The sequence below is a fragment of the Petromyzon marinus genome, chromosome 54 (genome assembly GCF_048934315.1).
Source record: "Petromyzon marinus isolate PM22_M1 ecotype Great Lakes invasive population chromosome 54, UKy_Petmar_22M1.pri1.0, whole genome shotgun sequence".
Lineage (NCBI taxonomy): Eukaryota > Metazoa > Chordata > Hyperoartia > Petromyzontiformes > Petromyzontidae > Petromyzon > Petromyzon marinus.
The window spans coordinates 72722-86494 of NC_133720.1; the positions used below are offsets into that span (position 1 = coordinate 72722).

General features: G+C 46.3%; 1 protein-coding gene across 1 annotated transcript in view; it reads left to right on the top strand.

Moving 5' to 3' along the window:
• Positions 1–3297: 3297 nt before the first annotated feature.
• DGAT1 (diacylglycerol O-acyltransferase 1) overlaps positions 3298–13773 on the top strand; it is a 40411-nt gene continuing 29935 nt past the window's right edge. Inside the window, exons 1-3 of the mRNA XM_032974429.2 lie at positions 3298–3678; positions 10740–10827; positions 11326–11366. Coding sequence (XP_032830320.1) covers positions 3488–3678; positions 10740–10827; positions 11326–11366 — 320 coding nt within the window. The 5' untranslated portion in view covers positions 3298–3487. The remainder of the gene's footprint in view (positions 3679–10739; positions 10828–11325; positions 11367–13773) is intronic.

Genomic DNA, 13773 nt, shown 5'->3' on the forward strand with positions numbered 1-13773 from the left:
GACGTGCGAAACGCCATTGTGGGTCAGGACGTCTCGTCAAGAGGTAACTGCCAAAATCCGGATAGCAGGTCCAATGTTGAAAGAAATTGAGCACCGGCCAAGCGTCAAAGGAGTCGTCCATCCGTGGTAGTGGGTAAGCATCTGCAATTGTGATTTTATTCAATTTGCGAAAATAAACGCAGAAGCAGAGGCTTCCATCGTACTTTTTGACAAGAACAATTGGCGCACCCCACGGACTGTTAGATGGAGAGATAACATCGGCTGCCAACATGTCATCAACGGCCAGCCTGACCTGCTCCTTTTCGGCAGGACTCATTCTATATGGATTATGGCGTATGGGGGCCGCGTCCCCCGTTTCAATGTGGTGACTGAGCAAATTGGTGCGGTCTAAGTCAAATTTACCTTTACTGAAAATATCGGAAAATTTAATTAGGAGTGATCTCAATTTCCGGTGTTGGGACTCAGAGAGCTCCGCTGAGTCTGAGCTTAACGAATCAAGCCAGCGAAAATCTGTACTTGAGCTCGGCGTCGGACATGTACCAACCCCAATGCTACTAACGATGTGTGTCTCGAGAAGTGCCGGCGATGCGTGAGCAACGACAGTACCTTCACAAACGACCGACATGTGTAAACCCGTGTTCAAGACCTGTATAAAAGGTTGTCCCTCTGCCGATACCAGTGTCTGAGCCCCGACAAGTGCCAGTCCGTGTGTTGCTTTCTTAGATGGTTCCAGCAAAATGGCAGCAGTAGTCGTAGCAGGGTCGAGCTGCTTGCGCAATCGAAGAGGCACTAACATTTGCGCTCCCGGCGGGATTTTTACCGAAACTGCCACGAGTGCGTGCAAAGTGACATGTGTTGGAGTGCACAGCCGTGTGACAGGAGGTAAAAATGCAACACGGTGACCGGAAGGCAACTCGATGCAGCTCTGATCGATCAAAATTCTGATAGGCATTTTGGCCAAAAAGTCCATTCTAAGGAGACATGGAACGGCTAGCGACGTTGAAACGAAAATCGGTCCTGCTAATTTAACATCCCCGATAGAAATTTCAGCATGAAGCTGACCTATAATACCGAGTGATCCGCCGTTGGCTGCGTAAAAAGGCACTTCAACAGGGCTCAGAGGGTGATATATCCCGGGCAGCATGTCATAAATCAACTGGGAAATTATGGTGACGGACGCACCCGTGTCAATGAGTGTTCTAAACCTGATACCGTCAATGGAACCCGTGACGACCGACGTCCCCGCGGTCGCAGCGATCACCCTATGGAGCAGCTCCGACCACTGATCCGGTCGAAGCTGCAGTCTATCATGTGAACGACTCGGCGTGGTGCAACCCGACGCACAACCCAAAACGACGCGGTGAGGTGTGTGAGGTGTGCTATCTGGCCGGGTGTGTGTGGTGCTGCGACTCGCCTCTGAGTGTTGGGAAAAGGTGGAAGATCGTCCCGTCGGTGTTGGAGTCATCGGGAGCCGCCGTCGAGGAACCCAGCAGCCCGATGCGACGTGCCCTTGCAGGCCACAGTTGTAGCAAGAGACGGTGCTGTAGTCCTGATGTTGAGGCGTCCTCTTGCGAGTGTTCTCCTCATGGCGACACGGATGATTTCCCCAGCTGGGCGCTCCTTGTGCAGCACACGCTTGAGCGGGAGTTGCAATGATCATGAGAACGGTGAGGAATCAGTCGAGAACTACACGGGAAGATCTTGTCAATGAGCTCAAGGCAGCTGGACCATAGTCACCAAGAAAACAATTGGTAACACTACGCCGTGAAGGATTGAAATCCTGCAGCACCCGCAAGGTCCCCCTGCTCAAGAAAGCACATATACATGCCCGTCTGAAGTTTGCCCATGAACATCTGAATGATTCAGAGGACAACTGGGTGAAAGTGTTGTGGTCAAATGAGACAAAAATGGAGCTCTTTGGCATCAACTCAACTCACCGTGTTTGGAGGAGGAGGAATGCTGCCTATGATCCCAAGAACACCATCCCCACCGTCAAACATGGAGGTGGAAACATTATGCTTTGGGGGTGTTTTTCTGCTAAGGGGACAGGACAACTTCACCGCATCAAAGGGACGATGGACGGGGCCATGTACCGTCAAATCTTGGGTGAGAACCTCCTTCCCTCAGCCAGGGCATTGAAAATGGTTCGTGAATGGGTATTCCAGTATGACAATGACCCAAAACACACGGCCAAGGCAACAAAGGAGTGGCTAAAGAAGAAGCACATTAAGGTCCTGGAGTGGCCTAGCCTCTAGACCTTAATCCCATAGAAAATCTGTGGAGGGAGCTGTAGGTTCGAGTTGCCAAACGTCAGCCTCGAACCCTTAATGACTTGAAGAAGATCTGCAAAGAGGAGTGGGACAAAATCCCTCCTGAGACGTGTGCAAACCTGGTGGCCAACTACAAGAAACGTCTGACCTCTGTGATTGCCAACAAGGGGTTTGCCACCAAGTACTAAGTCATGTTTTGCAAAGGGGTCAAATACTTATTTCCCTCATTGAAATGCAAATCAATGTATACATTTTAGACATGCGTTTTTCTGGATTTTTGTGTTGTTATTCTGTCTCTCACTGTTCAAATAAACCTACCATTAAAATTATAGACTGGTCATTTCTTTGTCAGTGGGCAAACGTACAAAATCAGCAGGGGCTCAAATTAGTTTTTCCCTCACTGTAGTTGTAATTACTGGCGAAGCGTCGTACTCAGATTGTAAATGTTGTGGCATGGCTCTCCAAAACACCGGTGTGCTGTACTAGTGACGAATTGGCCACGTTCTGTTTACGTGACAACCCTTACTAGTTGGCTGTGTCGGGTGGTGGCGGGTTTTAACGACACATTTATATATTTACGCGATCTAACCCAAAAAACCCTCTACTATGAATTTTGTTTTTTTATCTATTGTAGTCATTGTTGTTAAACATTTACCATTCCCCATGTGTTCACTCCTACCAGGAACGTAGCCCCATGTTTCCCATTGAAACAACCTTTTTTTACCTCCCTTAACATCGTAAAATTTTCTTTAAAAATATCATGAAGCAGAAGAACCGCCCCGATTGGACATCTGTCCAAATGAACTTCATAGCTCATCGGATTCCTCCAGTCTAAGTAAAGCTGATGCTTATGACATTTCACGTGGCTTCCAGGTGCACCTAGCCTGGTACAAGCTCTGCGGTGACGTCACTGGAATTAAGTAGCGAAGGGCCGTTTCTTCTTGAGGGGCGGGGTGTGAGGTTGAGGGGCGGGGCCTTAGTGGGAGGGGCGGGGCCTTAGTGGGAGGGGCGGGGCCTTAGTGGGAGGGGCGGGGTGTGAGGTTTGAGAGACGCGAGGGGGAAGTGCGGCGTCTACCAGGCAGCAGTAAGCAAGTTGTTGTTGGTTGAGGCGACTTGACTCCTTTATCTCTCTCGCGCTCCCGCCGCGCTTGACTTGCCCCTCCAGGTGCCAGGACTTGTTCGTTACCGCTGAAGCGAGGAGGAGCAGGGGGAGGACAATGAAGGGCTCGTCCACCCCCGACAAACCCAAGGCGACGGAGGGCGACGGCGCCCCTCCGCGTGCTCGCGGCGCCAGGAGGCGCTGCACCAGCTCTAGCGGCCCCGTGTCGGGCGCGAGCCCGGGCCCGGCGGGGGAAGCGCCGCGCGGACACCGGGACAAGCAGGAGGAGGGCGGCAGCAGCAGCCTGAAGTAAGTGGCGCTCACCCGGGGGGAGGGTGGACTGAGCGGGGCAGTGTGCTTGGGCATCGCCTACCCACAGAGGAAACCCACGCAATACGAATAAGGGGTGGCGCTCAGAGCTAAGCACCGGTTGATTCAAGAATCCAGAGCTGTTACTGCCATCTCCTGGCCTCCTCATAATCGCACACCTTCACGTGGCATTCCCCAGCCAGCAGCGTTCAGCAGGCGTCATCCCGCTTAGCTTCCAAATGGTGTGGGGAGCGTTAATGTCCGCGCGGGGTAGGTTAAAGGTGATAAGCAACTCTGCCAAATAGAACGTTTTCGCCTGTGGATGGACTTGGTTTCTGCCATGGCAATGTGGAATGGTCACCAATAGCACCATTGGTTTCGTGAGACGTGGTGAGGCCCACGGCACGAGGAAACCTGATTTGTGCGTAAATGAAGGTCAGGAGGTCGTCCCGGGCCAGTGACGCCAAACTCCCGCACCCCCAGTCTCGCCATGGCCACTAGAGTTGTAAACATCAGTTTTATTTTACATTACCAAGTAATGTGACATACTTTTTTCCTCCTATAGACACGTTTATGAACAGGTAGATGTTTGTACAATTGCCCTCGCCAATCAGTGCGTGCATTTGTAATTCCAACCGGAAATGATTCCAAGTTCCTGACTTTCAAAATCAATTATTCTGAAAACGGTTACCGGTTTTTCGATTCTCGTTTAACAACTGTAATGCTTACACACAAGCATTTCGATGCTGTATATCATGAGCTTGGTTGTCATCCAGTGCTGGAGAGGCAGCAACGAGAATTGGTGGATCGCACAAACCCTTCACGTAGGTGTTTCGGAAGTGTCATTCGCTGGCTCGCCAGGAGACGTCGGTGCTGCAAGTTGACTAATCGCCATCTGTTTCCGTCTGTACGAGGATATAACTGTTGCCCCCTCACACACGTGGGTTTTCTCTAGGTGCTCTGGTTTCCTCCCACTTGCATAAACAGATTAATTGGGGCTAAAATAAAAAAATAACACACTGTAACAGGGCCCTCCTGAGAAATAGTCCTTGCACACTGTGTGGTTCTCCTTGACGAATAAGTAAATTTACAAATTTTATGAAGAAGCGTGATTATGTTGGTGACTTTGATGTTATACGTCTAGTGAGCACTAAGAGGATAACTTCTGCTTACAGGCCTGCCGCTTGCCTCCTGCACACCACCTCAACTTCCTCTGCCCAATAGCACCAATCATAGTGCCCCGACTTGGAAGTGTCTTACACTGTTCTTAGCTGTGCAGCAGGGTGGCTCAGTGGCAGCACTTGTGCCTCACAGCAACAAGCCCCTTCGTTCATAATCATGATGTCAACTTGTAACGCGCCGCCGAATGGTATTCGTCCTCTTGCAAAGAGAGATGACGACTCAAAACAGCAGCAGTGATGCAGTGAGCCAGTGTCAACAATTGCCCAAGCTCTGTGGTCCTCTTATAAATAATTATAAGCTAATTAATGAGTTTATATGTGGAAGGAAACCAGAGCACCCAGAGAAAACCAGTGACATTGTATTTTTTCAGTTATGGAAGGAAACCATTGGACCTGGAGGAAACCCATGCAGAACAGGATGAGAATATATAAACTACACACACAAAGATGCCCGAGTTGGGAATCGAACCCTTACCCTTCTTGCTGAGAGGCACGAGTGTTAACCACTGCACTGACACCCTTTCGCACCTGAAACGAATGCGTTTCGTATTCCCGGGAGATTTGGAATTTGGACCGTGGCGGTGGCTCGCAGTTGTGTGGTCTGGTGAGTGATGTCATAGCACAGCTGATAGCGTCTGCTTGCAGCAGTCGGTGCACACTGTAGCAGTGAGGCTTTTAGAAAGTCACCGAGAGGCTGCGGAAATGGCGTAATTGACTTTGTGTGAACGAGCTAGTTGCACTCACCACATGGCTCTCCACTACTTGAAAATACATCTGTGTTGATAGTACTGCACTAAAAACGAAACTATGTTTATTTTAAACTTGATTTGGAGCTTATTTTACCAGGTAAGGCCCACTTGGCTATATAGCTCTTTTTCAGAAGCGACCTGGCCACAAATGATCGCGCAACGAAGTGGCTTATTAGGTGGACATTTCTTGCAGCCAAATACTCTACATGCATGTTTCTAAATGTGGAGGGAAATACCGGAGGACCCGGAAAAAAATCCACACGACCATTTGGAGAACATGCAAACTCTAAATATACAGGCGTCAGGGTCGGGATCGAAATCACGACTTCCGTATATACCAGGAAAGGTAGTTAACATCTTGCCACCATGGCACCTCTGTCGCCACTTTGAGTACTCTCAGCCACCTGACACAGCCAAAGGATTTGCCACGGTGTGCAAGCGCTTAATGCACCTATTGTTATTGTTTCAGCTCGCTCACCAAATGTCGGTTTCATTAGATTCGAGAGGTTATATTGGAGACTACGACAAACATGTGGACAAGATCCAGGAAGTGAGAATAAAAATCCAGGACTTCCTGGGTTGTTATTGGTTGAGGATTGCAATGATTGTTCTTCAGCTCACCGGTTTAACACTTCAATTATTGGTCTGTGTCAGGTGGTGGAGGGTCTTAACACAGATTTGGTCAGATCATTACATGGCTTCATCCAAAAATATATTTTAAATTCAAAAGTATAAAGTTTACTTTTGATTTGCTCTAACGTCTAGATTTGATTCATAACGGATTAGGATTAAATAATATTCCTTAGGTTTTAGGGAATGCCTTTTTATTGGAGACTGGAGACAAGGGTTAAATGATAAGAGTTACATTTCCACAAACTTTATTTCTTTTTCATTTATTTATCTGAACATGGTATGAACGTAGAGAGTTGTGTCTCTGCATGAGACTACATCTGTATCGGCTGTGTCGCTGCTCTTGCCACATTGCAGGCGGTTCTCGTGTCGTGCTGTTCTCAACAACTGCAATCGGCATCCTGCTGCAACCTGGCACTATATTATTCTGGCTGTCTTGTGATGAAGTCATATGTTGTAGTTTGTTCACTTGGAAGGTTTTCGTAGCCAGTACTCTGGTCCATTTTGGCTTTGGCTGTGTAGTTTATGCAAATCGTTGTCATTAACCCATCACCAGCTGACAGAATTGAGTTGGTCACTCACCATCAACCAAAGGTCTGGAGTTTGATGCAATTTGGCAGGAACGTCATTGCCATAGATATATAAGATTTCCCCAAGTTTCGCGTCTCGAGGTCAAACGGTTTTTATTTGAGAGGTCACTAAATATTTACCTGATATGGCTCCCAGATGAGACCAATGGCAGGAAAAGTACTAATAGCATTCTTTTTTCATGATGCCACAGTAAACAGTAAAATATTAATGGAAAACTCTGTCTGTGCTATATACAATTTTATTTATTTATTTTAACGTTCATTGTAAGGCATAATGTTATTCTTTGACATTGCGCTATATCCTGTAAAAAAGGTAATCTATGAAAATATTTTACCTTTTCTTAAACAAACTTAACATGTCTACTTGTGTAAAGATGCTCTTCGATAAAACTAGCACTGCCTTGCAATGCAAAGACAAACTATCTTGTCTGATCTCAGCATGGTAATAAATAAATAAAATATCCATGCCAATCAACCATGGAACGTTTCAATGAGTACACTGCATTGAGATATTTGGCTAATTGCATTATTGATAGTTGTCATGTGGGAGGAACTGGAGAAAACTCGCACAAATGAGGGTTGCCACTCAAAGCGTCGTACAGAATGATTAAGGAATCTATTTCTGTACTGCCATTTCCTGGCCACCTCCAGCCCCCATCCTCCTACACCTGGTATTCCAGACAAATCCCCCTTGCAATCACTAAACAGGCTCAAACTGCTTAGCTTCCCTTTAGGCCGACTATTTAGTTTGGGAGGTGAGCTACCATGCAGGCCAAGTCTATACAAGAAGTAAACGCGTGAACACCTACTAGGACACTCGTGTGTGAATTAAGTGTTCTATTACTATTGCTACCCAGAAAGTATAAACTCTTTCAGGATGGTCCTGCCAAGATTTAGCAGTATAGGGGGCGATGTTGCTGCAATGCGTAATGTCAAATTGGGATGTTTTTGCTAAATCCCAGTTGCACTCTTGAGTTAGTTTTTAAGAAAAGGGAGGAAACTGGAGAATATGTACAGAACAGATGGAGAATATACAACCTCCACACGGAAAGGTGTCCGAGTTGAGAATCGAACCCAGGAATTATTGTTGTGAGGCTTGAGTGTCACCACTGTGACATCCTGCCTTCTGTGTTTCAGTCAGTGCCATTTATGGGATGAGAAACTGTGGGAATTCTTACACCCCTGTGGCAGCTCCCTTCGTTTATTAGTTTATAAGGTGAAATAATTATGCTTATTGATGGAGACGTCTCTATGTGTGTGGCAGACCGCTAACTGGTCTTCACCATTGTGTTTCATGCAGTTAGTGGTGACTCAAAACAAAGATTTTAACAATGTTACTGCAAGAAATGCGGCCTGGTCCATTTGTATGTCCATATGCCTTCATTAGGCCACGCGTGTTGTCAATTCACATGGTATTTGCGTGGCTGCGGCGTGTCATGTAGTTGAGCAAAGAGCCAAGACCAAGGATCTGGTTTTGATTGCAGAATTTAAATGGGAGGAGGGTTAATCGGGTTTGGTTGGGCGTGTTGTATGAGTGCTGTTGCATCAGAACAGGATTTTCTGCTGTTGGTTGAACCTAATACAGTGCCCCCGCCCCTGTGGTCTATGAACTCCGCATGGACCACAGGACGGTGTGGAAGCGGAGTAGTGCGGGGCTGCAGTGTACTGGACTAACTGGAGTACATGTGATTATAATTATTCTCGCATGTTTACCCATGAAAGCCTAACCCAGTCGAGACTTTCAGCGGGGTCGTGGCAGGTTTGAGTAATTGGCAGGTATTTTTTTTTACTTTGGGATGTTTGGCTAATACCATTTGTATTGTTTTTTACACACTTGTTGAACTTGGCAAGTTGTCGGTTTATATTCTTTGGAATCTTTGACGCTTAATATGTTGATCTATGAAGCCTAACGAGCTGAAATTTTCTACACAGACAATGAAATATTTAATTGCCGGTCCAACTACTACATTGTAATAATTAAACATCGTACATTGTACCCCCCTCACTTTTGAAATCACGAATGGTCGCGCCCACCTACGGCGGCAAAGGTCTGGTCCAATGACAACGGCTGTTGCTGGCCAGCCTGTAACCAATGAAAGAGGCGCTCATATCGCCACTTGTTATGGCGTCGGGTCGACTATTGTGCCACCCTCTTATAGCGAAAGCGATAAACTTTTGAATGCACAAACTTTTATTTGCACACAAAAGTAGAGAATACATTATTTTGACTCCGGAATTAATCAAATTTGATGTGTTCAATAAAAGTTGGCCCCTTTCTTTCGATACGTTTAATTTTCATTATGCAGGCCACCCATTTTAATTGAGCGCATCAAATTTGATTATTTCTAACTTTCGAATGCAAATACAAGTTTGTGCATTGAAAAGCGTGTTTTTTCCTATGGGAAGAAAGTGAAGAACCCGGAGGAAAGCCATACAAAACAAGGGTGGAACATACAAACTCCACCCCGATAAGAGCCCGAGTTGGGAATGAAACCTAGGTCCTTCTTTTCTGAGGCACAGGCGTTAACCACTGCGCCACCCAGCCACAGTGTAGTTCTATGGCACATTGTTGCGTGGTGGTGCAATGTGGTAGAATAGTGTAATGCAGTGTTGCATATTGGTGCAGTGTAGTATATTTCTCTGAATATTTCCATCTATCTCTTGTCTTATAGGATTACATGTCTTTTCTATTGTATTTGAATATATCTCCTAGAATCTCTGGTTCTGATGCATCCTCTTCTATCACATCAAAATACATCACTTATTATCTCTTTGGTCTTATCTGAATACATCTTTCAAACCGTTGTCTTGCGTTGACTGCTCCTTAATATCGATACCTTTGTCTCATCTGCATCTCTCATCACTTCACCTCTGTCTCGTGTCTCATCTCGTATTCTACATCTCCATCACTTTTCTACATCTCTCATTGCACGTCTTGTATGCCTTGTGTAGTCGGTGGAATGTGTTGTCAGTTTGGTGGCTAGTGGCTGTATGTACACAAAACGGTACCAGTGCGCAATGATACGAATACAGACACGGACGCATCCGCAATCACGGACGCGAGAAACACGAACCCTGCCCTGTGTGGGTGCCCGGTGAAACCTGCATGAGCACCGCGTGTGTGGGTGCCCATGCTGGAATGCGGCTGGGAATGCACGAGTGGTAACAGCTGTTGAGGTTGCATAAGAGGGGTGGGATTGAATGAGGTGGGTGGCGGCTGCTGTGGGGCAGCTGGCTGGAGGTTACTGGGCTTGGGTCAGCTTATCCAGGGTCTCTACAAGCACCGTTTCAGCTGTCAAGGAGAGAGTAAGTGTGCACCTTTGATGGGGGTGGACAATAGCTGGAAAGGGGGGTGGTGACGTCTGCCCTTGCTGTGTGGCAGAGGAGGGCCAGGGTGGGCACATAGCCGGCCCTATGAGGTCTCGTATAAATAGTGCACTGCCTGAAGATGTGGACTTGCCTAAAGCCAGAACAGCAGCATTGATCTGGAGACAAAGCTTGTCATATGGGCAGCAGTAGCTCACTGGTAACGATTGTGCCTCAAGGCAAGAAGGGCCTGGGTTCAGCTTCTGACTCGGGCACTTTTCTGTGTAGAGTTGGTATGTTCTCCCTCTGTTCTGCATGGGTTTCCTTCAGGTTCTCCAGTTTCTTTCCAATGAACACACATGCAATGTAACTGTTATTTGCCAAACATTGCAACGCTGAAAAAGTCTGCAAATTACTCAAGTGTGATTACACATAGCAACATCATCCCCGACTGAAAACACTTAACAGAACTCTCCTGAAATAGTCTTGAGACTCGGTGAAGGTTTCTTGGGTAAACAAGGGCAATCATAATAATAATAATATCTCTTTCCCACCTCGCCCTACCCTCTGCCCCTTCCGTGTTCTTCATTCACCGTGCACTGTAGATGCCACAGAGTGCAGGACTCACTCCTGAGCTCCTCCAGTGGTTTCAGCAACTATAGAGGCATCATCAACTGGTGTGTCATCATGCTGGTATGGGCGTGTGTGTGCACGTGTGATGATTATAGATGTGTGATGTGGGCGACAGCATGGTGGCTTGGCCCTCATGCGATTTCTGCTCAAGTCTCAGAAGGCCCGTTGTTAACGTGGAGGTTCTCGTAGCCTACGATTGATTTTTTGTTTGGGCCAAATAATGATCAAATCTGTGTCGATAAGATACCTCCAGCACCCGACACAGCAAAACAACTTAATTGTCACCTGTGCAGTAATTTAATGACGTGCCAATAAGATTTAAACTAGATATTAACCATCATAAACAAAGTAATTCTTATTACAGTTTATCTGGGCCAAATTATGAACATTAACTGCATTATTCCTGATAACTGGTCATGCATGTTCCGGTCATAGCAAGATTGCAATATTGTTATGCGCGTGTTGTTTTCACGTCTCTCTGAGGTTGTGAGAACTTCTCCAGTTATGTCTCACTTGAGCCGCTTGTGACTCACGAACCCCCTGTGCCCACCCTCCCAGGTGCTGGGAAACGCCCGTCTCTTCCTAGAGAACCTCATGAAGTAAGACTTTTCAGCTCAGGAAAACTGTAATAATAATAACAGTACTTTACCGAAAGAACTAAGCATATAGGTGTGTCTCACTTAAGGAGTGGTAAGCGAACACTCGATAAACGTCATCATTTTCCCATTGACTCCCATATTAAAATTTGAGATACGTTTCAGAGGCAACATTTTCCACTCTTGAACAACTCTTTTAACGTGAAACAGCTACATTTGAAATCACTCGCACACACATTTTCTCTCCACTCAATCACACAGCCCTCTTATGCTCTCTAGCTCTCCCCATCTCATACATACACACATTCCTCCCCCCACCAAATAAAAATAACCCCCCATGTAGTCTTAACAGACTGTTGGGCCAAGTGTTGTTAGCGAGCACCTTTGAAGGCTGGAATGACACACAAGTGGTGGGTGGCCAGTACCACACCCGGCCATATTTGTCACCCTAGTGGCATGTTACACTCTGCATCATTTGAGTCCGAGTCATGCTAGGGGAGACCCAGGAACATATCAGATTATCGTCACTGGTGTTCGACGTAAGCGGGAATAAAACTCTGATTGCCAGATTCGTAGCGCCGCGTGCTAACCGTTGCGCCACTGCTCCCTACAGCCACCCCTCCCTCCACCCACCCATTTCAGTGACACCACGAGGCCCCCACCCGTCACCCACTCCTTCCCGAATCATACGCTTGCGCAGCATAGCGCAGGAAACTCATAAACAACTGCGGGCAGTGGTGCGCCCCCTGCCATCACTGACGCATTTGATCGATCATCTCCGCTCGTTACGTGAACGTTTACTAATTTTTTGAGCCAATGAGGCTAAATTCAAATAAGTCGTTATAGCGACTTCTCGTAAAAAGAACGCTCGTTAAGCGAGACACACCTTTAATGGTAATGGGTTTTTTTGACAGAGTGCCCTTTACACCGGGACGTCTCAAAACACTTAACATTTGCATTTACATCTCATCGCAACCGATTTTTAAAGGGCACCCCCAGTGGCAGCTGTCTCTATGTGGACACAAGGTGACTTGGTACCTGACATGCAAGCAGGCATTGGATTGCTGCCAGGAGGGGGAAATCTTGCTATGTTGGCTATCATTTGTGATCAGGTCACTTCTGAAAAAGAGCTGTATAGCTCGTTAAAATAAAAATAATTTAGTTTTTAGCTTATTTGAGTAATTTGCGGGTAATTGTTCAATTTTGGACCGTGATGCCAGCACACAATGGCCTGTTCACTTCGAATGTCATCACAGGATCCTTAGCATTACAATACTACACCTGCCCTGGTTACTACACCTGTAGTAATAACCAGGGCGGCCTGCTGGTTTCACTCTTGTCATGGCTTATCATGTTACGACACTATTTAAATTGTCATTAGTAGTAGTATTTTATGGTTAACACACCCGCAGTAATAGCCAGGGCGACTTGCTGGATTTGAACCCTAAATCTCTGTAACAAGTGGCGAGCACGCTATGGCTGGGCTGTGTCACTGCCCCGATCAGTATGAATAGTTTAGTGCTCATTGCCCTCCCAACTGCACCTACGTGTTGGTATTAAATTCCCGTGTCTGCCCCCATGTTACTTGTGGTGGAGACTTACAGGAGCGCTGCTGCCTGCTGTGAAGTGGACACTGCCCATCGTGCGAGGTTATTTACAAGAGGGAGATTCCCTGGGCTTGGGTCAAGGCCCACATGCTAGTATTGCAAGTTACCCACAGCTGTTTTATTATTATAAATATTTGATTAACGCTTGTATGCCCAGGAAAGCCTCTGAGTCTCAAGACTCGTTTTCATCAGCAGAACATACGTAACATTGGACTTCCCAGCTCACTAACGGTTCTTATCTGGCTTAAGAGAGGGCAATAATTAATTAATTATGTTTAGGCAGTGGTATGAAATATGGGGCACCATGAGCATTTAAATTTGGAAATTGCACACATCACTAAGAGACAGCATCATTGTTCTTGTGCATGTGTATATGTGATATTTGGAGTGTGTACGGGAAATGATAGTTGAGTTGACTGCCAGCCCCTTAATTCGTTTGTATAGGACAGTGGCATCATGGGTAGGCCGTATCCTGTGCTGATGTCCCAAGCACTCAGGTTCAATACTTGGGGCCTGAGTACAGAACGACTTGCGCATTTCTCAAAATAATGTAAGTTGGGTTAAAGGTAGAGCTTGTCGTGATTCTGTTTGAATGAGGAAGTTAAGGAAATCAAACAACGTAAGTTAGGATATAACTTAGGGGTGATCAGGACTCCTAAAAAAAAGTTAACTGAAAATTAATGACCTAATTATTGGCAAAATACATATTCATAACATTAATAACTAACATAATCAACATGCATAACGTAAATTTACTTACCACAGCCACAGACTGAATTACAGAGCAATGACTTCTTGGTGGC